The sequence below is a fragment of the Pinus tabuliformis genome, chromosome X (assembly GCF_031772625.1).
Source record: "Pinus tabuliformis cultivar Carrire ecotype Pingquan chromosome X, CPIR1, whole genome shotgun sequence".
Classification (NCBI taxonomy): Eukaryota; Viridiplantae; Streptophyta; class Pinopsida; order Pinales; family Pinaceae; genus Pinus; species Pinus tabuliformis.
Window position 1 is genome coordinate 689,291,345 of NC_142308.1, and position 25,631 is coordinate 689,316,975.

Consider the following 25,631-nt stretch of genomic DNA (forward strand, 5'->3'; position numbering starts at 1 on the left):
AACACAAATTTTAAAATGCCCCATGTCCAACAAATTCAATTCTAAAATACAATTCTTATATGATTATACTAATCACTAAATAGTTATCAATAAACTATATAAACCCTAACTTCGGGATGAAGGTTTTGGAAGGAGGGATGTATGTAATGGCCCACCTACAACTACAACAAAATAGAAATATTAGCATACATGCGGGGCATCCATATGATAGCTACGTATGCATCTGCGTGCATGTATCGCACACTATATATATCTATACTGGCTAATACAGGGAAATGTCTAAATTAAGGTAATGAATTGATTATCAAAATAAATTCCTCTCTCACCGGAATATAATGAGTATATAAAGTTAGGTATTTGATACGTAAGCCACCCTTATATACATGTATATGATAATCCTTAATTAAAAGAAAATTTTAATTTTAATTTACAAATTATATTTAATTAGAATAAATAAAATAATAATATAATTTAATTAAAATTATAAATAAAATAAATTAGTTTAATTACAAAATTTAACTTAATAAAATAAACCTTAACTAAACTAAATCCTACGTAGCATACCTTTTTAATATTTATGACTAGGATGAATGACCAGGGGCTAAATTTCTTGACCTTCTCAGCTTGATTTTCTTTCTTCCTTTTCTACTGGAACTCGGTTAGCTAGCTTGGCCTTTTGCTACTTGATATTAGCTTGACTCCTCCAAAGATTTCCCTTTGCTACTTAATCTTAGTATGACTCCTCCTTAACATTGCATCAAAGACACTTTCTTGACCTTTTGCTACCTGATCTACTTACTCGGTCTTCTACTGCTTGATCTACTTTCTCAGCCTTCTACTACAGTATATTGGTGTGACTCCACCGCACTTCCTTGTGCATGGTAGTACTATTCATCCTTTAGACATGCTCAATACTTCTATTGACATGAATGACATTACAGTTTACATTAGATGAAATCAATGACAAAAAAAACTCAACACATTTTAATTTTTTCTTTGGGACAATGATTCAGGTTGAAACCTGCTCACTATCAAAGATTGGGTAGATGTGTTAAACAAATTATTTCCATTTATGTCAAAGGGATTATATCATTGATGTTATGTGTGTGTGTGTATAAGTATCCAAGTATATTAAAAGGGGATTTCTCATGAAGAAGGATGAAGTCAAAATAAAATGTGCAGTGATGGTTTCAAACCCATGGTTTAGAAAGCCTGTGGTGTTTTCTCATGGTATTTGGAAGAGTGAAATAAAAGGGGAATGAATTATTTAATTGATCAATCGATGTGTATTTTTAATTAAAATGTCTTTTCATGAAGAGTTATGATAATGTATAAAAGGATAAAATATTGGAAGGAAATAATGTGTGTGCATGTGTGAAAATGTATTTTGGCAGTGAACGAGTCATCTTGGAATTTTCTCTATAACCTTTTTTTTGTGATGCTTCAAATGGTGAACTTTTAAGCATATTAAGGAGAGATAAAGCGGAACATTTAGTTAAATTTCATATTTTCATTTTCTATACTTTTAAAGATATATTTTTTCGAAGTTAGGGTTTGTAATTGATCCTGAAATCTATTTCAAATGAGTCATTGCAATGATTTTCACTATAAATTATTATTTTATGGCACTTCAAAGTTCAAACTATGAAATTTAAAGATGTGAGGATACATACTAAGGTCAACAAAGTAAAAAATTCATAATAAGATATAAATAATGCGTGGAACACCATAGAAGTTTGCTCCAAGGAAGAGACCAAAAATTAGCAAGTTTTGGAAAATTCACAATAACTTTCATATGGCACATCAAATTTGGTGAAGTGGTCAGCACACCTAGAAAACTCTGGCGAACTTTTAGTTACTGTCAATTTGATGGCGAATCATCTCCAAGGACATCAAACAACTTTTAGTGGACCTATTACAGGGCATACCCATCCACTTCTTCCCTCAAATCTGCCTACATATATGACAATATTTTTTATTTGACTATTGCAACAAACAATATTTGATTCAATACACAGCAGGTCAAGCAGAGGATGACTACTGACAGTTTATATAGTGCGCACATGTGCCCAACAGACTTCAAGGTAAACTGATATATCTTATAAAAGACCCAGAAATTAGCAAATAGCACTTCTCTCCTTCTTTTTCTTATCAGAACAAGGCAACATCTATAAGTTCATTAACACATAGTCATATGAATAGAGATTACAAGCATAAATATCATAGACGTGAACCTGATGATTGCACCAGCGGGGTAGATTTATGGAGTGGAAGGAATGGTTGAACAGTCCTTTCAAGAATTCGAACTAATAGATTTCTCTAGTATGAGTGGTTTCAATTAGCAACCCAATTGTGCCTCACCAATGTATCACCCAAATGTGCTCATAAACACGCCCAACAAGCAACGTAAAGGAACAACGCTCAGTATGTACTCATAAACATGCCCAGCAAGAAATGTAAAGGAACAACACTCAGTTTTCAAGCATGAACCAGTCCAAGGAATAAGGAACTTGTGGTCCCTACACCTTCAGCGCATAAGATGTAAGTCACAGCCTCTGCTAGAAATGGTGTCACAGCCTCTACAAGCCAAGAGCGATTTCAAAATACACAGAAATTAATGCCACATATATCCACGCAGAAAGAATAACGACTCCAGCTATCACGTTACTCTGCCTCTAGTCTCTTCGGTCAGCATACTAAATTTTCACCATCACATCATATACTCACTGTGATCTACTATAGTTGTATGATCCAACTCTCAGCGCACATTATTAATACCACGAGTCTAGTCTTTGATCCTTCATTACACGTTGACCATCACGTATGGAACACTACAGCCTATGCAATCTCGCCTCTTCAACAAAGAATCGGTTTATTGCCTGGATGTGGATGGCAATAATAATTCGGGCGTGCGTAATTTGTTAATAGGAGGTCAGTAATTAGTATTTAGAACCCGACTTCGGTCTTAGCAACACAGAACTCCACCTGATTCAGCATTAACAGACTCAGCCTCCTTCTTGACGACAACTGCTCAATACATTTGACTATGAGTTGAAGTTTCGGCCAACCCATCGGCCTCAAGAAAAACATTTGGCTGCATTGTGGCATCAATGACGATAATGTGGCCTCAATGAAAAATGTTACACAACCAAAATCTCGTTCTGGTGTGCACAGATATCACAACGAACATGCGTGCATCGCTCTCAATCAGTCAACGTTTTCAGTGGATTTCAGTGCTTTCCTTTGGTCACCATTTTGGGCATTCTAGCCTAATTTTTGATGATCACGCTAATGAAGAGATGCAGAGTCAGGTATTGGGATCCTTGAATAAATTGCAGCAACTTCTTACCCTGATGATATGTGTGCTCACATTCTTAGTCTCCAGAAATGTGAAGCCATTACATGAAGCGCTAATCCCACTGTCAAATCATGGCAAGAGGTATCTTTCCACTGAGTTGAACTACAATTGTCAACACGATTTTAGAACCTTGAGGTGGCTCGACCAGTACCCTGGTCAGTCGCTCTGTTTGCTTACACAGTCGACAGCTTTGAACCTTCAAATAAATGGCGTGGCCCAAATCATTTGGGCTTGGTCCTACACAAATGGATGTGACTGATCTCCTTGTTGAGTGCACCCAATGCACTATGAAATTCTTGACTTCTTCAATCGGGTTTGGTCTGGCCTTTTTTGCACATAATTAATACAGCCAATCCCAAAAGGAATATATATACATACATATATATATATATATATAATGGGACCCCTTTAAGAAATAATCAAAATGTGTCCTTAATACCTGATTTCTAAATTTTTCGGATTGTTATTGAGTGAAAGACAATTTGGCAGCAAAATTTGTTGGACACTTAAGGAAATTTTGTCAAGCACAAGGACTAGGTCTTAGCTTCCTTGGCAAAAATAATATTTTCTGTAATAAAATTATGGCTTTGGCAAATTAAGGAATCTGGCACTTGTGGATTCACTGCAAATAACCCTGAAACCCTTGAATAATAATAGTTGCAACTGAAACCCTTGAACTTGGCCCTTTAAAATAATAACCCATGAATTGATCTGCAATAAAACCCTTAGGCTGGCAGGAAAACCAGCTCTGATACCACTGTAATATTCCTAATGGAAAATTTAATGATAGATACCAGAAATGAACTTCAACAACAAAATAATCGCAAATAAACACACAACCAGCAATTTGGTGCACAAATAAATGTCAATAAATAACTGAGCCATTTTATTAATCCACTAGAAGGAGTACATTATCATGAGGGAATGGTGGAATCTGGGCTTGCCAAGCAAGTGGAGAAAAACCCAAAACAAGATCTCTAACCAAAATGATGTACGACCTTGGCAAGAATGTAGATGGCCCGATGAGAAGATTGTTGCAAACCTGCTATTGCAAACCTACTCTCTCCAAAACTCTGTTGAAGCACTATGAGATTTCTCAGTGAAATCTCCTCAAGAGTGTTGGGTTTTCATCCAACACCCGATAGCAAACCCGAGTGTTTCCATCTTGGGGCTATAGAAGTTGGGAACCAAGTTCTTCAAACCTCATCAACAAAAAATATCAACAATCCAAGATGTCCTCAAATGGTCTCCTCCTCCTCTTTTATAGATCTCATAGACTCCTCTAAAAGCTTTTATTTTATTATTATTTTAATCACTTAGTACCTTTTCCCTCCTTTTATTTAATTAAAATACCTTTTTAATTTGGGAAAATGGTAAATCGGCCACCATCCCTCCTCAGGCCACTGAAAGTCATTTCCCACCATCTCAGCTTGTAGATCTTTTCATTTTGGTTCCAACGAGCTATTACAGTAAGTTATTTCGTTAAGTATCCCTTCTAGAATGCAACCTTAACTGTAATTAAGTGAGTTAAGCTCAATAATAACATGGTTTCTGAAAGTCGTTGGAATGCAATGGAACAAAAAGCAAGTTGTGTGGATGATGGAATGTGCCAAGTGAATGTCGTCGGATTCCATAAAAACTCCTCAAAACCCCATAAAGCCCCTCCATAAGACCTCGGGCCCGCGGATGGAGTAAACCTGCTTTTGTGACCTAGCTGCCACCAACCCTGGAAGTCCATCCTGACCACACCATAAGGGAAACCAGAAAAAGGATCATGACAATATTTCATTCATGGTGGTTGAGTTGTTTGGTTGTGTATTTTCTCCATCTCCCATGGGACCTCCATCTTTGTCAACCTTCAATTTCTCCTTCTGAATCTGGCTCTATAATCTTCCTTCTCAACATTACTCTACTTCAATCCCATAGCTAGCCAAGAACATGCTCTGATGACTGATACCACTATAATGTACTTCAACTAAAAATATGTTGATACAACCCAACAAAATTTAAAAATTTCTTTGACACATTTCATCAAACACTTAGTGAGCAAAAATTTCTTCGAACATTTTGTGAGCAATAAATAAACACATATAGCAAAAATACATCCAAGGGCACAACCAACAACTTTATTAAATGAATCGAAGAATTTACATGCAATGATAATTTGTGGACCTTTGATACAGCTCCAACAATTGACTAGACCAACTCGACTCCACCAAATGATGACCTCGACCCACTGAAATGCACTCATTCCACAAGCGACTCGGCCAGACAATAAGTTAATTTCCAGATGATCAACTCGACCCCCCAGCAAATAGATAGGTCTTCCACAAATCAGCCCATCCTCAGCAATGGATATTTTTAATGTTCCTAAGTAGGAATACAAGTGATATACAAGCATACAATCAGTTCAGCAAACAGAAAATCGAAATAGACACTAAGCACCCATGGAAATGTTGGAAATAAGGAACTGTTCAGCCATTTTATTACTTCTTCAACAACAAAATATAATAGTAAATAGAATGGTGCACCTGGGCTTGTCTCAATAGACAAGGATGACCAAACCCAGGTGAGCAATAGCTGAACTGAAGGTTGCTACAACTGCTACACCAAACTACACTGTGATGCCTAGAAAACTGCTCTTTCTACTCACTTCAAAGGGTTGGAATCACTACTTCCCGTGCTCAGAAGATTATGATATTCGAGCTCCTGACTCCTTGGCCTAAACCCAAAAAACCCAAGAAGGAATTTGTCTGGTTTAGACTTCTGAAATTCGACCCCCAAGGAGCCCAATTTCAGTTGCAACTACAAAACTCGGCCTGTTGCATTCTGACTATAAAACCTCTTGGAAAGTGTCCAAAAATGTTGAGATGATCCCTCTTACAGATCTCTTGACTTCCCGTATGAGTTTCCGGGTTGTAGCTCTTGCCCTCGAGGCCCACGAAATTATTGAATTGGCCCTTTGCGCTATCTCCTAGGCCTGCAATTCGAACTGCTGGTTTGTTGGGTTCTTTGGCTCCAAAACCCTCACTGAATGCTGGCCCATTTTGTCCTTCAGATTCCTTGGATCCTCTGGCAATTAGCTGATCCAATGTGGCTCAATCTCCCTTTGTGTGTTCTCATTGTGGCCCAGAAATATACATTTCCTGAGTGCAGCTGAGTGATGGTGTTGTGGAAACTCCCCAAATCTCTTGAAAATTCTTGTGGAACTGCCTTCCTATAGTGGCCACTCGAAGTCCCCAGAACGTAAGGTTGAATATCCCACTTGGGAGATTTGTGGCTAAACAACCAGTTGACTTGGCTAAGCAGTTGAGCAAACAGTCAAGTAAATTCGATATGCAAGGTGAATGAATGATCCAAATAAGAGCCTCCTACTCCTTTTGTCTTCGTGGGCCTTCCTTTCCTCATGTGGGCCCCTCCAATCAGCATTTCGAATTTCCTCGAAGCTATTCGAATCGCCTAGTTCAAATTCCCACGTGGGTGGCCTCCACCTTCCACTAGCAACCTATATAAGCCGAAATTTCTCCTAAGTCCCTTAGTCGAAACTACTGGGTTATTTTCCTTAGCCAAAAATGTGTAGAGATAACCTGTTACAAATGTGTTTGAGAAGGGACATGACAATATCTTAGCTCTAGAAACTCGGTCTCTCTGCAACCGACTCAGCCTTGGCAATTTAAACTCGGAATCTGAGCAATAATCCAGCGTTCAACAAATGATGGACTCGGCCCTTCTAAATTTCCAGCAATGAACAACCAACTCGGCCTCCAATAGAAGATGATATCGGCCTTCTGGAAGTACAACTTGGCCTCCCATTGGAATTAACAATTCAGCCCTCTTAAAGATGAAGATTTCGGTCTCCTCCTGAGCTTAACAATTCGACCTCCTTAAAATCTAAATTTGGCCTCCCGTAAAATCAATGTCAATTATAATTCGGCCTCACTTGAACTTACCAATTCAGCCTCCAAGGAAAATGCAAATCGTCCTCCAAGAAAGATGCAACTCGGCCTCCAACAAGAAATGCAACTCGGCCTCCAATGAGAAATGCAATTCGGCCTCCTTCAGCACTAGCAATTTGACTCAGCCCTTCTGAATTTCCAGCAATGGACAACCAACTCGGCCTCCAATAGAAGAAGATCTCGGCCTTCTGGAAGTACAACTTGGCCTCCCATTGGAATTAACAATTCAGCCCTCTTAAAGATGAAGATTTTGGTCTCCTCCTGAGCTTAACAATTCGACCTCCTTAAAAATATAAATTTGGCCTCCCGGAAAATCAATGTCAATTATAATTCAACCTCACCTGAACTTGCCAGTTCAGCGTCCAAGGAAAATGCAAATCATCCTCCAAGAAAGATGCAACTCGGCCTCCAAGGAGAAATGCAATTCGGCCTCCTTCAGCACTAGCAATTTGACCCTTCTGAATGAAGAAATTTGGCACTCCTAATACAATGAATTCCACCTCCTTGAGAAAGGCAATTCGGCTTCAACAATCCTCCTATAAGTACAACTCGGCCTCCAAGAATATCAATTCAACCTGTTCCAAATTACCTGCAATTTAAGCACAATGGGAAACTTGAAAGATCTCCCAATGAACCAACTAGGGTGGCACTCTAGGACCACCGAAATCAGCTAAAGGATTTCGCTTGAAACCCTCGAACCAGACTCGCTTGATTCAAAACAATTCCCCACAATGATAAGCCAAAATCAAATGCTTGAGAAATGATCTCCTCTCCCCTTTTATAGATCTTAGCTAGACCTTCTCCAATCTTCTAGAACCCTCTTTTATTATTTTTATTGAGAAAGTCACTTATTTCCTCAAAGTGACTTTGCACCCTTTCATTTATTAATATTTTGCCCCTACTTTTATTTAATAATAATATCATAAAGTAAAGTTGGCCAATATTCCTTCGTCTCCTTGGCAATTTTCCCTTTTTGCTAGTTTAAAGGAGACAATTACGCTAGTAGGAGGGTATCTCCATGCTCAAGTAAGTAGGGACATTACACATGGAAATAACACTTCATCCCATGCCTTGCCCCAACTTCATGTGCTTCCCACCGCATCAACAAATCAATATGCTTCCCAGCTCAACATGTTTCCAGTCATGTTGACAGCTCCACACAGCCTTACATGACAAGCATTTTCCTTCATTTTTTCTTGTCTTACTATACAGAGTACAGAGTGCAGAGCTAAGGCTCCATTCTGCCTTGCCTACATCTCCACATGCATGAAACATTCTAAGGTATGAAACAGGGATTCAGCCAAGGTTTTGATGAAGGTCATAAGGCAGCAGGCTATTAAACCTGCACTTAAACATTAAAATTGAACATAACATACCCATTAAAACAAACCATCTCTGTCAATGATCCATTTTGAATCAAATGTATATCAATATATTAAATATGTATGACACTGATTAACGAGAAAAATACATTATTACTTCTCTGTACATCTGCCCACATGCATGTAAATAATTCTAACATTTATACCCTAAAAAATATACTTGTATCTGTCTGGATGATTAACATTACGCAAGGGCAAAGTGCAGTTGTTTTCAATGAATATAATGCAAATATAATTCATTAGGAAAGAAGTACAGGTTAACATCCATCTAGAATCTCAAGTGCATAAAGGTTTATCTCCTTACAACTTAGCTGTAATCAATACAAAAACTATTACAATCCAGGTCACAAGTACTGCAAACCCTGATGAGTCTACTAGCGACATTTGATAAGAAATTAGTGCAATATATGCATGCAGTTGTTGTGAAAAGCTGTGCTCAAATCCACATACCTTGGGACCAAATATTTTGAAGATAAAAAATTGATTTCACTAGGTGAAGGGGCCGAAACCATGTACCAATAATCACATTCTATTTAGCTTGGGGCCCATTACAAACTGAAAAAATTAATACCAATGCTCTTCATACTCCAAAACTTTTCCTACAGTGTGAAAAGATTCAGATCCATTGACTGCTAAAAATCCTGGCTAAAGATACAATTTTTGTTACCACAATGTTTTGATATCGGATAAATATCATGCACAAAAGATGGACCTAAAAGAAGCACATGATTGCAGGTTTATGTATATATTAAAAACAATTATATACAATGAAGAACATGACCTCTAGACAAAACATAATTACCTTGATTGTAACACAAATTGCCACCTTCATATGCCATACTGTCCCAATATTCACCAATAGCAAAAGCAGGATTTGATGCTTCAATATACTCTTTGACATATCCACCCCAGAAACCTCTGCCACAATATAATTTTCTTTTCCATCATAACCACTACAGAATTCTAACAATTTGAGAATTTTCACCATTTGACAATGACGGAAAGTAAATTTGAGGCTGAAGCACATTAAAAAAGATCAGCAATGGAATTTGAACAAGCACTAGAAATAAACCATGTAGTGAGGGATACCTGACAAAATCAAGACGCCAACCATCAAAACCAATATCCGTCCGTAGCCAGTTTATCCACTCCTTGATGTCTCTTCGTACAAAATCCTGAGAGTGGTCAATATTTGGTGCTGCGTGGAAGATGTCACCTACAACACGTGTTTAAAGCATGAATAATTGAGGACATATAAACAGCACATAGACAGACTTCAAAAGATATATAAGTAGTGGTATCACAACTTTGCCAATTAAACAAGTTCAAGTACATTCTCAAGGATACTACTATTTTTCATTGTCCTGACCAATCTGTATTTTTCAAAAAATCAAAGAGAAAAAAAAAAGAATAATTAGTCTCAACAGATAATATCTATTAACCTCTAACAGATATCATGAACAATGAAATGAAATAGGTCATCATGACAAATGAGTCATGATATGTAGTCAACAATCATATAATGTTTGCAAAATAGGCCATGTGATGTGTTACCCACCCAAGTGGGTGACCCCTAGGAGAAAACTTTTCTCCCATTTTGTTCAGCTTGCCAGACAGCAGCCCTATGTGATCTACAATTAGCTAACCTCAACAGTCCTCCATCTATGCTCCGGTCAGTGCCTTGTGACATCTGGCCTTCTTATTAGATGAAAGTGGGCCAACCATTATAAGGTACATAATTACATTAACCTTGTTCGTAATCGAGTGCTTTCATTTAATGTTTAAGAGCATATTGGTAAGAATCACAAGTTGAATTAGATGATTGACCTCTTTCGGTTGTATCCTTGTTACCACACTTCACCTTGGTGGTTATCCTCTGTCCCTATACCAGTACGGCCTTTGAGGCCTTTCTTTCCATTCTCCAGGAGGGGCAGAAATAAGAACTGCATTTTATAGCAAAACCCAAATAAATCTGAAAAATACTAACTGTGTTTTATAAACCCTTGCTTTTCTCTTCCTGTGCCTACGCAGAGCCTTCTTCTGTCCTTAGATCCAATGTTGCAGTTATTGTTATCGGGATATTATCGGCGAGGGGAAAAAATCGGAAAAAAAATCGTAAAAATCGGGAAAAAATCGATAAAAATCGGGAAAAATTTGTAAAATACAAAAATATTCATTTTTGTTCAATTTTTTTAATATCTAAAGCATCTACAACATATTGACACATAAATATGATAAAAGAACTAATATATAAGATGTGTAATATCATTTCTAGTGCTACATCACACATAACAGTGAATCATGTCCTAAATAGTAAGTCCTAACTCTTGAGTCCCAACTCAGCCTCAAAATATCAACAAAAAATATAATAATGTATCTCATATCATGAGTCATAATGTCATATACAATGAAATGAACCAAATAACTGAAGTCTAATACTACTGATTTCCTTTGCCCCTCTTGCGAGAAAATGCAATAGCTTTCCCTTTCCCTCTAGATGTAGATGCCGGTGGAGTTGGCAGTGGACTTTGTTGTGCTCTAGACACTGAAAAACTAGGAGCTATAGGAGGTAGACCACGTCCTTTACTGGTGACAGGGGTAGACTTGGTAGGTTGTGTCACCTCCTCCTTCTCATAAAAAAATTGGAGAAAAAAAAATATTACTTTTTTTATTCCAAAAGATTTTTTCCCAAAAAATCGCGATTTTTTCAAGTTATTGCGATTTTTTGAGAAAAAAATTAGCGTAAAAATCGGGCGATAATATCGCCAAACTCAAAAAATCGCGATTTGCCGATAGTATCGCGATTTTCGCAACACTGCTTAGATCTTCTCTGATACCATGTGAGATTTTTAATATTGTTACAGTCAACTGGTTATTATTCACCTATCTAAAAAATAGATTATTTGTCTTCTGCGCTTTCAAGGAAATTAAATCACAGGAACTGAGAAAATAACACACAAAATAATAGACAACGATTGGACAAATGTCCCTGGAGAAACCCCAAAGTGGGGAAAACCAATTCTGCAGATGAGGGTTTATATTATTCATTCTTAAACAAATCAAGGATTACATCAATTGCTTGCCTCTTACTGACAAAGCCCTGGCAAAATATTGTTCTTCACCTCCATTGACCAAATCGAACCTTTGCATGTGAAATTTTTATCTATTGTAGCAACTAGAAATTATTTTTCTAACTAAAATTTTAATTATGCAGTTTATTTGCTACAACAAACAACGAATAAAATCACAACTACAATTTTCACCATAAATATACTGCGGAAAATAAAAATAATGAAAACTGAGAAATCTAGCACACATAAAAATTTTAACACAGTTGTTTTTGGACAATTGTCCGCGGAAAAACCTAATGTAGGAAAACCGGTGCGGCAAATGAAGATTTTATTATTATTCTTCAGTAGCAATTCTGAGAACAATAATTTAGATGCCCAACTGGCAATCTTATCTAAGGAAAATACTAGCAAAATTATTGTGAGAATTTTCTCTCACCCCACAAATAATTTATGCCGCCGAAATTACCTCCCTAGCCTCTGCATTGAGCCTCCTTCGTCTCCCTCTACACAGAGCTTACGTTGGCCATATGAGAATTTCGGCCTTCCTTCATTTGCTTCTTTCGAGGACTGGAAACCTTCATCCTGGAATGTTGTTGCCCTCCTCTTCCACCTGCTACTCACCGTCTGGCTCTATCTTCTCTGTCGAGCTATTGCTACTGAAAAAATCAAACTGCTTGCGCAACTGAGTATCTGCACTAGTGGGATCTCCATCACCACATCGACTTCCTCATATATTCCATTGTTGGAGCACCAACGGCCAAGATTAAAACATAATCGATGGCTAGGATCATTTCCAAATCGATCCATGTGAATTTCTAGATGATTCTCACCTTACCTTAATTAATATTGATTAATTAACTATATTCCTTAAGTTTAGACTTAGGAAATATTTAAAAAACGGTTAATAATATAATTGAGACACCTCTAGGCGGAATTTCTAAAAATGATTTCTGGGTTCTGGAGATCTCATGTATTCTAGCCTCTCCACCAAATTTTGTGGCTAGAACACATCCGATGCTACAAAAACTAACACTCCGTCTTAGTGAGGAATGTGTTCTAGTGCTGCACTCCCTGCCACAACACCCTGTCTCTACTTCATCTCGTCACGCTGCTGATGTCTAGCCATATTGCCCACTAACCACTGTGCAACTCTTATATATGTTGTATCTATGCTACTACTGACCCTGATGTACTACTGCCAACCGCTGCATCTATACTGCAACTCCCTCTCATTTGTTGTTGATGCAACTGCAACTAAGAATCATCCAAAGTAACATGTCCCTGCTACTAAAACGGGTTCTCCACAATACCCATATGTTCCCTGAAATAGACAAACTTAGCTCTCCCTAGAGCTTTTGTGAGTATATTTCCAACCTGCTCTTCTGTGGGAACATACTGTAGCTGGACTGCTCCACGTTGTACCAATGTTATCGGAAGCGAACCGGTCATTGAACCGAAAAACCTTGTGCACCGGGAACCGACCGGAACTCAATCGAAAAACCAAAAAAAAAATGGTTTACCAAAAACACATAAAATATTCATATTTTACAGTGTTCCACGGGGACTCGCCCCCCCCCCGGTAGGGGTCTAGTTTCCTCGCTCCCTCGCGCTCCGGGGACTTGGGGACGTTTCCCCACGCCCCCAAAAATGAGGAAACTCAGGGGGACGTGCCAGGGAGTTGTTTCCCTTTCTTGAGGGGGCATTTCCGAAAAAGGGGACGTGGGGGGACGAGGGGGGGCAAGGGGGGACGAGAGGGGGCGGGGGGGGGCATGGGGGGACGTGGCACACGTTTATGCAAAAAAAAACGATTTAATTAACTTAACCCTAAAACTAATCTTTAATTAACTGTTAAACTAAGCGTAGGGTTTTGGAATTTAGTTGTTTCATGTTATAAAAACAGCAGGGTGAACACATAACAACACACACAGCCTTCACGCGCTGTGTGTGTTGTTATTACTAGATCTGATCACACCCATGCATGGAACCTCAATGGCATCTGTTGGAACATTGCAAATTGCAGAATGGACCCTTGATATGGCTATCACATTGGTAATGTGATTTGGTTATTTGCAGGAATTCTGGAGTGCACATATTAGACAGAATTGAAGACAAATCTTGAGGATTTCTATCACTATGAACCGTCGGCCCTCTGATTAGACAAATTTTGAGTTTGATCCAAACAAATTCATTTATCTGTGGTTGCTGCTCAATATTACCCTACACATTATGTGAGGAGATCATCCCTGAAGTGGTTACTCATCAATGCTTCTCTGCTTCTCTCAAAGCTCGGCTCTTCAAGATTCACCATGGATGATCAACATCAGAGGCTCCCTCTTGTGAAGAATTCAGTTTGTGACGATAAGAAATATTAGAAGGCAAAGAAGTTCAGCAGCAAATTAACTTAACTTTTGTGTGGCAGTGCTTGCTTTCTAAAAGACACACCGATCACGTTGAAGTATTTTTGATTTCTCTAAGTAACCCTAACTGGTGTCTTACAAGTATCTGTATAATCAAGTTACAGTAATCCTTGAGGTCATTGTAATTTGAATTTAAACAAGAGTTTCAAAGTAAAGGAGCAGAAGCTGTAATACATATAGCCAAATTGTCAGATATGGAAGCTACAGGTTTAGATTGCAGATTTTTGGAGTTATGATAGAAGTATGAGTAATGTTCTAGACACAAATGTGCATCAGTGGACAGAGGCATTAGCATCTTGTTATGCCATCAGGAGTCTGCACAACAGTCACTCTTCAACAAGGATACAATTGACAATAGAATTCACACGAGCATAACACAACACTGTTGTTTTGTATATCCTTGTAATTGATACTATGTACATATGGGCAAAACTCACCAATGATTATAGCAGTTTGGCCTAGAACTAAACAGAGTTGCCTTGATAACATATTGTTGAAGTTGCAGAGGACAGAAGTGTTAAGATTCTGAGATTAAGATCTTTTATTGATAACAGAGATGCAGGAAGAATAGATCTACAGTGATCTTCTACAACGACATTGTTGAGGTTTGCTGTGTATTATCAGAATGCTGAAGATGGTGGTATTGTTGTCTTTGTATTTTGTTATAATGTATGATCATTGATGTATGATTATAAATTAGAATTTTAAATTTATTATTTTATTGATATTAGAAATTTAGATAATGATATTCATATCAATGATAATGCTTTGCAGCTTTTCAATTCAAACCAAATTGTCATAGTGGACTCAATTAATAAATTATATTTTATATTTATAAGTTTTTAAGACCCTGACGCTCCCCCACATTTCCTAAAAAATGGTGGGGAGCTTTTGCATAGGTTGCTCTCGCGCCCCCTCGCTCCCTCGCCCCCTCGTCCCGGAACCTTGGTGGAACATTGATATTTTAAAGAAAAAAATAGATATATTCATGTACATATATATGAATCCAAACCATTTATACACAAATATGCAAAAGTTCTCATTTATATAGCAAGTAATAGTGCATATAACCAAAAATAGCACTTAGTGCAAAACATTGTTGAACCAAAAATGTTACAAACATCAAGAAGCAGGCTCTAAAAGGCCTTTATAGTCCAAAATCACATGCTAGATAATAGTATTTAACCACAATCTACAACTATAGCAAATCAATGATCAAATCATCAATCATCATCAGAATCATCATCCTGCTCATCCTCCTCATCCTCATCTAAAGAATGAGTAGCATCCAAGTCTGCAATGGGATTATGGCTTGATTCCGCTAGCCCTGAAGTTGCTATTGGTGCTTCTGATATATCTGCCTCTACATCTTATGAAGGTAGGTCCAAGTCCAACCAAGAAAGGTCTTCATTGTCAAATGTTGGTGCTTGACTCTCCACAACCTATTCTGATGTTGGATCAAAGTCACCCAAGACAATGTTGCTTGGTTAAGGGGTTTTATTTAGCAATTGATTGTGCATCAACCTAAGGATGTATTGTACAAAAACCATGTCATTCAACTGCTTTTGCTCCAAACAGTTGTTCTTTTTAGTGTGTATACGCTCAAACACACTCCAATTCCACTCACACCCTGAACCAATACATGTCTAGCATAAAATTCTAATTGCAAATTTTTGCAATTGACAGTATTCACTGACAAATTGTTGCCACCAATAGGGTGCAAAATTGGTGGAAGGAAAAAAAGTATTAGCGAATGAATTTGAAAGTTGAAACTTAAACTCAGCAATTGCAAAATTCAAATTGAAATCAAATGAGTAAATTATTAATATAAGAATTTGCAAATTTTAACAATTTTTCCCTGGGGGACTCTTTCCTCTATTTCTTATAGCCATATAAATTACAAAGGTACAAAGACTCTCACTAAAATTCAAGAGCTTGTTATGAATTTGATCTTGAGTCTTGGAATTTGGTACCATGCGCTCAATGCATTTATACAATCCCCCTAAAACCTCCTCATCAGCCTCAAAATTTGTAGTGTAATGATACCTTCAAAATTCAGAAAACAAAAACATATTCATTAAGTCAACAAAACTAAAAGTTAAAAGTTAAAGCTTATAGCTTATAAGCAATGAAAATAGAAAATTGAAATCCAAAATTACATACATTGGATTTAAGTAGTACTCGGTTGCATGTAAAGGTCTATGGAGTTGTTTGTTCCATCTTTCATCAATGATTCTCCATAGAGGAATGTAATTTTGTCTTTTATCCCCATATGTTCCTTGGCCTGATCCATGGCTTCATAAACAAAACCCATAGCAGATTTATCACTATCCACCATCCGCAAAACTCTGACAAGAGGCTCACTAAATAGCACAATCTCCTCTTCCTTTGACCAAAATCTTTTGTCATATACTTGGTCAACCATCTGTTTTGCTTCTGCCTTTTTACTCCACTGAAATGAATCTCATTCATCACATGAAAACAACTTCCTCAAGTTTGATTTTTGTTGAATAAAAGATTGCAACGAAAGGAAGTTGGTTGCAAATTGTGTGATGGCTAATCGAACAAGCTCTTTACCCCTTGTGTGCTTTCTCATAAGGTTCAAAACCCATGAGTGGTTGTAGATGTACCTAGTTATAAATTTTGCATCTTGCACACACTTCTTCACCCACTCAATTTTGCCAATATCCTCAAGCATGAGGTCCAAACAATGGGCTGCACATGGAGACCACCAAATGGTGGGGTTCTTTTCCTCCAACATCTTTCCCACTGCAACATACTTAGAGGCATTATATGTGATAACTTGTACAACATTTTTGGCCCCTACTTCCATAACTACTTCATCCAAAAGACGAAATAGCAATTTTGCATCCTTCACTTGATCAGATGCATCAATAGATTTGAGAAACATAGTACATTTTGGACAAGCAATTAAAAAATTTAATATGGTGCGAGATCTACCATCAAACATAATTGTGCATCCTGTTTTGGTCCATGATTGCTTGAACTCTGTAAGGTACTCTTCTATTCTTTGGACCTCATTTTGTAAAAGTGCCTCCCTGATATCATGAAAGTTAGGGCCTTTGGAGCCTGCTCCACATGAAGCTATAAAATCAATCATGGGTTGATAATATGCATAATTAGTAGCATTAAAAGGTATGTTTGCATCATACCACCATCTAGCAATTCATTTATATGCAGCCTCCTTCTCTATTTTCTTCCATTTAGCATCAAGGGTTGGTTGAGAACCAGGGGTGGTGCAGGGTACAAAGAAGGAGTTAATCCCTTTACAGAATGTTGTCCTCTTCAAGTTTAAACCACTTGAACTACCATCTCCAACTTTAGCAGGGAAACTAGAGGAATCTTCAAAACAAGGCGCATATTCTTCAAAATCAAGGTAACTAAGCATAGCATCATCCTTTTGACTTTTGGCTATATCCTTTTTAAGTCTTTTGTTTTTCTCCTCCTCTTCATTGTAGGCTTCAATTAAACTTTGCATCTCTGCTTTAAGATCATCAAAAACAATTTCAAAAGGTTTTGGCACTCGAAGTCCATCGAAGTAGGAGTTGAGATTTCCCCTCGAAAATCTCGTGTGTTGAACAACACCCTGTTGACCCAGCTAAACAACTTGAGCAAACTATGGTTCAGATATCAAATTAGTAAAAAGATGTCGAAAATGAGGCCCTCCACCTCTATTTATCTTGTTGCACCCTCTCTTCCTTCATGTGGCCCCCACAATTCGAATTCTCTCTCCTCTTTCTTCCCACAAGTTTGAACTCTCCTACGGGGTACGGATTTCCTTTGGAGTGGCGCCCACATTCTTTCGCACTTTGATTTATTACCTTTTCTAATGTTTGGAAGCCTTTTTCCCTAAAAATCCAAGTGGGGTCCTCCTAATCCACCTTTCCTAAGTCCTAATGCCAAAATATCTCTCAATGGTCAAAATTACAAAAATGGAAATTCTTCTTAACTATATTAATTAATTGGATACATTACATTGTATTTTCTCAATGGGCAAATTATTTCCATGTTTGGAAAGCCCTTGAAAGCTTGGAAGAAATTTGAATGAAAATTTGAATTTCAAAGGGCAAATTTTGTGTTTGTATTTGTGCATGATATTGACCATTTGCATTCTTTTCTAAAAATTAAATTTACGAGTTAAAACCCCAGTAGTACATTTTGTTAAGCACACTGAAAATTTGGTTGCTAAGAAATAATTTGTCATTGACTAGGGTTAGAAATTAAAAATTATCAATTCAATCGGTGTAATCTTCTTCAATGGTGGTCAGGAGAACATGTCTATTAACCTATTCGTGGCTCCTTTTTTGTTTTTGATCAATAGGTGAAATTGTTCCAATAATCCCAACCACTTCTAATGCTTCGCCTGTTTCATCTTACTCTGGCTTTGTATGCACTGAAACAGTTAATGAAACATGTGTATGATGGGTCTTTTTTCCCAAGAGATAGTGCTACCACTTCTCCATCACTTCTACAATCGAAAAGAGCTCCTTATCATATGTGGAGTAGTCAAGTATTGCTCCATAAAACAACTCTAAATGGTAACAGACAGATCTTAATCCTTGCATGAGCACAACTCCTGATGCATACCCACTAGCTTTTGTGTCTAGCTCAAAAAGTCGTTGGAAATTTGGCATGGCTAAGACCAAAGCATCACTGATCTTCTTATTCAAGTATTCAAAATTTCATTGTTGTGGCTTACCCCAACAAAAGCTCTTTCCTTTAGCAGCTAAGGTATGCAATGGCACTACTACTTTTGAAAAGTTTACAATGAATATTCTCAAGTATTGCATTACTCATATGAAACTCCTAACCTTTATCATGTTGTTGGGAATTGACCATCGGGTGATGGTTGCAATCTTTTCAAAATCCACTCACTCTCTTCCATCAATCATGTGTCCAAGATATATCAAGGATGTCTTCCCAAACTCGTTTCCGCAAAATGGTGATCAATTGATACTTCCTCAAGGTCTCAAGTACTTGTGTCACATATGTGAAGTTCTCTTTCCATATTAATGAAGATTAGCATGTCATCCTAATATACTATTATAATTTATAAATGAGTCAATAAAAGGGTATGGCACATCATTCATCAGTATCATGAAAGTTACAAGTGCATTGCATAAACCAAAAGGCATCATAACCATTCGCATAAACTTTGTCTTGTTTGGAATGTTGTCTTCAACACATCTCTCACTTTCATTCGAGGTCAAACTTGGTGAAGAATTTGGCTTGTTGCAACTAATCCAAGAAGTTATCAATCTTTGGTAAGGGATATCTATTCCTGATGATGATTTTGTTCAGGCTACAATAGTCAATTCTCTTTCTCCAACTTTCGTCCTTCTTTCACACCACGATAATGAGTGAACCACATGGTGACGTATTGGGTCTAATGACTTTGTGCTCCAACAACTATTGTAGCTACTTCTTCACTTCATCTACTTTAATGATGGACTACCTATACAGCCCAATCTTAAGTAATGGTGACTCCAGCAATAAGTGAATCCCACATTCAACCTCTTGTTTAGATGGCAATACCTAAGGCGCTTGAAACACTTCCCTTTAGGCTTCAATCAATTGCTGTAGTTTTTGGCATGGATGACCTATCTGTGACATTCACCATGAGTTGAAATCTTTTCAATTTGGGACCTACTTAAACTGTTAGAGCCAATGCTTATCCAAATGTTGTGGATAATTGCTAAGTTCAACTACCATAGGCCCAGGAATATCTTTGTCCTTCTTATATTTTCTTTAATACTTGTTTATTCAAAAGTGAATGTTCAAAAACTTTCCAATAGGCTTCTGGCTAAGTAATAAAAACATCTACAAAACCAACACTCTCTTGTTGTTACATGTTGTTGGTTCATGGCAGAACAAGCATTCATAAACACATATTTTGTCAATTTCTCTTAAACCTTCAATCATATACCTCATAGCATTGTAATGTGTATGTGATGAAAGTCACATGTACAATCCCCAACTAGCAGATAACATCACTCAAGGTGAGAAAGCTTTAATTGTTCAAATCAAATCATTCACAATCCCTTAACAAAATAGTGAAAGACCTAATGTTCTTTGTAAACTATGATCAACCATATATGGGTCTAAAACCCTTGCAATTGTGCATGAAAATTGACTAGGGCAATATTCATTACAAATGGTGTAAGACTAATATGGCAAGCAACTTCTTGGAAAGTTGTGTTGACATTGATAGCTTTATTGACAATCTTGAGCATTTAAATGAGTACTTCAATCACAAGTAATAACTCATGCTGACTAATTTCCATCAATACAACAAACTCCAATCTTGCTACTTGTTGCATGTCCGCTTCCTACAAAAGAAAAATCACAAGGGGGACTTCATGTGATATGAAGTGATAACATACTTGATCAGCGTATATGGGCTTTCGAGAGAGAGATACAATTGAATAGCTCTCTTCTTGAAACCTTTTTTGAACTTTTGCACTAATCGTTTTTGCCTCTACCTAAAGTTATCTCATACAATCTATTGGTGCTCCTCATATTGATTAGGTAGAACAAGCAGCTAGGCTTTGATTATGTCCATGAACACCTCCCAATCGTTTACCACTAGCTCATTCTCCAATTCTCTACTTATTGCATCACTTTCCAACCATGCCAAGGCATGGCCTTCAAACTTTAACTAGGAAAACAAAATCCTTCACTTATCAATGACTTATTGTACACCAAAGTGCATCTCCATCTAATGTAGCCACTAATTCAGTTTGATGGGCATCAACTTGCCCAACATATGTCTTGATGTGCACCTTTGCCTATACATGAAAGGGCACCTATGTTCTGTTATAGTTGCATTCTATCATCTCTATCTCAGGATTGCACTTTGTCTCAAGTTTCTTTAAGTCTTTCTTGGGGGGTTCATGACAAGCCTCTCTCAAGGGTGTTTCCATACACTTCAATACCAATAGCTTGACTATCACTTACATTGATGTGCAAACACTATGCTCCAGCCAATCCACCTGACCTTGGGATCTTCTTGCTCGTCTTCTCCATGATGCCCCCTATCATTATTGGTATCTACTTCTCTCTAGCCCTGGCAACACAAACTGTCCACTTCTTCTGTAATCATTGTTGGTGGTTACCATACAAGTCTCACCGAGCGTATTCAAGGTCAAGCTCTAATACCATATGATTTGTAAGTGGTAGGTTTATGGCCTATCCATTTCACCAACAATAATTTCTGAGCAGCAAAGATTATAATGGCTATTTCTACAAGTGCATTCATCTAGAAGACCATGTCAATGATTACAAATTATTCAAGCAACTTATAACACTAATTGTATTTCTATGATTACTCAGATGGAACTTTAAGTAATGGACCAAGTTCGTGAGCTTGAAACCTAGTGTATCCTGAGTATGATAACTTGGGCCCTGTTACCCACCAAAAGTGGGTACCCCTAGGAGAGCATTTATCCTAATCATCTTCTTCCATTAAGCAACCAGCAACCCTAACAGCCACTTTGTAGCCAATGTGATGTGCCACTTTATCTCCGCCACCTACATTAGTCGTATGTTTCCTCACCCATTTGTCAAGAGCAAATGTTAGAAGGTGGGAAATCTGACCCAAAAGTTATGATATTCATTATGTAATCGGGTGCATATGCTTTTTTTTTCATTTTGGTATGGATTATTGGGTGACTTAGAAGAAGGAATCGCTTTGACCGTTGATCATGGATATGAGAGATCTTCATCAAGTAACTTCATTGTGCCAGATCCAGTCATTTGCGTAGACCAGATCTTGTCCCTCAACACCATTTTTCTATTAACAATCATGCTCTAGTATAAACCCACAAAAGCATCGAACATCCCCTTAGTTGACTTCTTCTCAGACAAGTAAGGGATCAAATGGCCATGTTGCCACAAAATCTAGCAGGCCTTGATTGGGAAAGCCCTACAAGGTATAAACTAGACCTATAAGCAACAATGGGGTAGTGGCCCACTGTCAACATAGCCAAAACACCCCTCTATTTACGGACTTTCACGAATGGAAGGAGTCCTAGTAATAAAGAGATCACTTACAATAGGTATTCTAGGGTTAAAGTGTTGAAAGATCTCTCTAGGGAGTTTTCAAGAAAGACAGAATTTACGTTCAAGGCTTCACAAGGAAGCAATTCGCTTTCTATGAGAAGACCTAGAACAAGGGCTCAAGACCTAGGGTTTAATAGACTTGATGAGTGTTGGAGCAACTCAAGGTCAAGGCAAGGATAAAAGGTTTCTTACAAAGTATGTTAGCTAAACCAAGGCTCATGAAACCTTCAATGAAGTCCTTAAGTTGAGCGAAGAAAAACTAGGGTTTCCCTCTTAGGGCAAGAGAAATTGTGAATGAAATTGGAGTGGATGCCCACCAAATTAATATGTTTTGTGGCGAACCCTATTCTCTTGATGTTTAGACTTTCCAATCACCAAAATCCCACCTCCCTAGAAATTCTCACCAAGCCTTAGCTTTCTAGCCTAGCCTTGAAAAGACCGAAATTAGAGAGAAAGGATGGATAAAAGATGAGATTGATCACCAACAAATTAGACTAGTGCCCTTTTCATTTGGGGTAGCATCAGATGTGCTCTAGCCACGAAATTTGGTGGAGAGGTTGGGGCACATGAGATCTCCAATACCCAGAAAGGGTTTGGGCAAATTCTAAACAATTCAAGAGATATTAAAATAATTAATATTTTTAATGGAGTCCCTAAGTCTAAACTTAGGGAAATTAAAATATTAATGTGGATTAATATAAAACTGTGTTAGAATGCTCCAAAAGACATGGATCAATCCAGATCTAATCTTAGTCGTTGATTAGGGACTTAATCTCGGTCATTGATATGTCAACAGGAAAAGTATAAGAGGAGGCTTGAGGGTTACTTGGAGAACTCAGAATACACCAGAGTGATCAGTCATTCTATTCTCTAGAGCAGGGTTTGCTAAGAGAGATAGAATTAGTGATCGGGAGTTGCAGCTGAGGGGCATTGAGTACAGAGAGACAGAGAGGCAAAGATAGCGTCGAGAGAACAATGCAGTAGCCGAGGAGAGTGACGCAGAGCCAGCCAGGGCTCACGTAGGGCCATGCAGAGGCAGTCGCGAGTTGCTCAAAGCTTGAGAGAGACCAGCATTGCTGACGCAGGGCCTCCTAAGGCTGACGAAGACCCATCCGGGGTGACGCAGGGCCAATGCTAGGTAGAGAGGGGTTGACGCAGTCCAAAGAGAGGTTGACACTGGAGTTTCTAGGGCAGATTGGTGTTGAGTAGCTGCCGGAAGGGTTATCCGAGGTTTCAGCCAGGAGATTTGTCAGAAACTGAGAGGTATTACTGCCAAGGAAATTCTCCGTTGGGTAGACGAGTTTCGGCACCCAGATTGTACTCTGATATTGCTTAATAAGAAAACCCTCAGATAGCTGCACCGGTTTTCCCACATTGGGTTTTTCCGGGGACATTGGTCCAAAAATAATGGTGTCATATGGTGTCACTGTTTTTGTTTCCTTTAGTTGTTGATCTGTAATATGTTGAACATGCACTAGTGTTTATTTTCAGTATTTACATTGTAAATACCTTGTTAAGTAAAATAACAAGTAGGTAGGAATAAATCAGATAAAGTGCATGGAGGGTTTCTAACTAAGTAAACTTAGAAACTTCAACATGGTATCAAAGCGTGATTGCAGATCACAGGAGGACTAAGGACATCAGTCGAGCAGAGCAATAGCAGCAGACATAGCTGTCTCGAGGTGACAGAAGTTGTTTCTAGCAGAGCAGCAACAAGGGAAGGGTGACACAATTCCTACGTCACCAAGGGTGAGCCGAGAAGAGGTAGCACAGAGGCTAAGGAATGCAAAGGGAGCCTCACGCAGTAGCTGGGAAGGTTGACGCAGTTGGCTAACGAGGCTGGATTGTTGGTGCCGAGATTGAGCAGAGCCTGGGAGCTCTCACCTTCAGGTTGCTGGAGTTTAGAAGGTTGTGGGAATATTAAAGAGTGGAGCTAATGAGGTACTGTAGTCAGAACAGTACCTGACAGAGCAAGGCCAAGAGGAGTTGCTACCAAGGATTTCTAGCCGAGGAACCCGGATCAGTGGTGCGGTTGCACAAGATGATCAGAGTAAGGGGCATCTCGACAGCGACAGAAGGATTTCCAGGAGGGAAATCAGGACTCAGAGGGAGTCCAGAAGAGAACTTCGAGACAGGAAGTAGAGACTCAGAGGAGTCGAATAGATAACTTCCAGGAGGGAAGTAGAGGAGTATTATGGCAGTACACGGAGTAAGAGACCAGGATAGACTAGACGGAGCATCGAACTTCGTAGTCTGGAAGGCCAGAATCTTATCCGTACTTGACAGAAATCGTGTCAAGAACTTTGCCTTGAAGGTAATAGCTATCCCAGTCGACCCCAATGATAACGACAAGTACGAGGAGGCAATGGCGAGGGCCAAGAGCATCATCCTTGATGGGGTCAAGGATCATGTAGTACCACACATAGCCGAGAAGGAAACGACATTTGAGATGTGGGAGGTTCTCAAGAAATTGTACCAGCATACTTCTGTGCAGAGAAGAATGCTACTTGAGAATCAGTTGAGGTCGTATCAGATGAAGAAGGGAGAACTAATTGACACCTTCCTCGGAGGACTGAATGAGATCTGAGATCAGTTGACTGCTATAGAAGCAACACCGGATCAGGAGTTGATGGTGAGGACAACCCTGAATCTTGTCTCAGAAAACTGGAAGGTATTTGTCCAGAGTATATTGGGCAGAGGGACTCTCCCACCTTCGGACGAGATGTGGGCAGCTCTTCGCCAGGAAGAGATCAGACGGCAGTCGAAGATGGGTAGCAGCAGTAAGGGGATCAAAGTCAAGCAGGAGGAGGAAGATGTTGCACTAGCATCTGAGGGAAAGCAAGAAAAGCAGAAGAAGAAAGATCTCTCCAAGATAAAGTGCTTCCACTATGGGGAGTTGGGCCATTATGCGACCCAGTGTCCAAGGAAGAAGAGTAAGGGAGAGTCTTTCGAGACTAAGGCAGCGCTAGCACGGGCAGAGAAAGAAGTTTTGACAGACGATGATTGTGCCATGAGTGCAAACGTGACACGCTACTTGAGCGGAAGTGGGGAGACATCAAGCTGTAGTCAAGCGGACTACAGGCGATGAAGGGCAGGATCCTCAAGGTACCCAGCCTCTTGGATTAGACCTTGCTACGGGAGCCCCGAAGAGGAGTAGCAGGATTGGCTGAGTCGGGTAGAGATGGATGCAGATGGAGCGGCAGAGAGAGCTACAGTGCAGGAGTCCTGAGATAGCGTGAGGCTAGAAGGCTGCAGTAGTGCGAGAGGCATAGGAGTGTTGCACCAGTGCAGGATGGCACAGAGAGTTGTGCAACAGTGTGAGATGTAGGGAGTTGTTGCAGCAACGTAGAGGTCAGAGAGGGAGC

The 25,631-nt window shown here is 38.8% G+C and overlaps 1 protein-coding gene across 1 annotated transcript in view; it reads right to left on the bottom strand.

Annotated features, from left to right (window-relative positions):
- Positions 1 to 25,631, bottom strand: part of LOC149141847 (uncharacterized) — a 292,486-nt gene that overhangs the window by 77,210 nt on the left and 189,645 nt on the right. Inside the window, exons 10-11 of the mRNA XM_089448516.1 lie at positions 9,786 to 9,912; positions 9,499 to 9,614 (exon numbers count right to left, since the gene is read on the bottom strand). Coding sequence (XP_089304642.1) covers positions 9,499 to 9,614; positions 9,786 to 9,912 — 243 coding nt within the window. The remainder of the gene's footprint in view (positions 1 to 9,498; positions 9,615 to 9,785; positions 9,913 to 25,631) is intronic.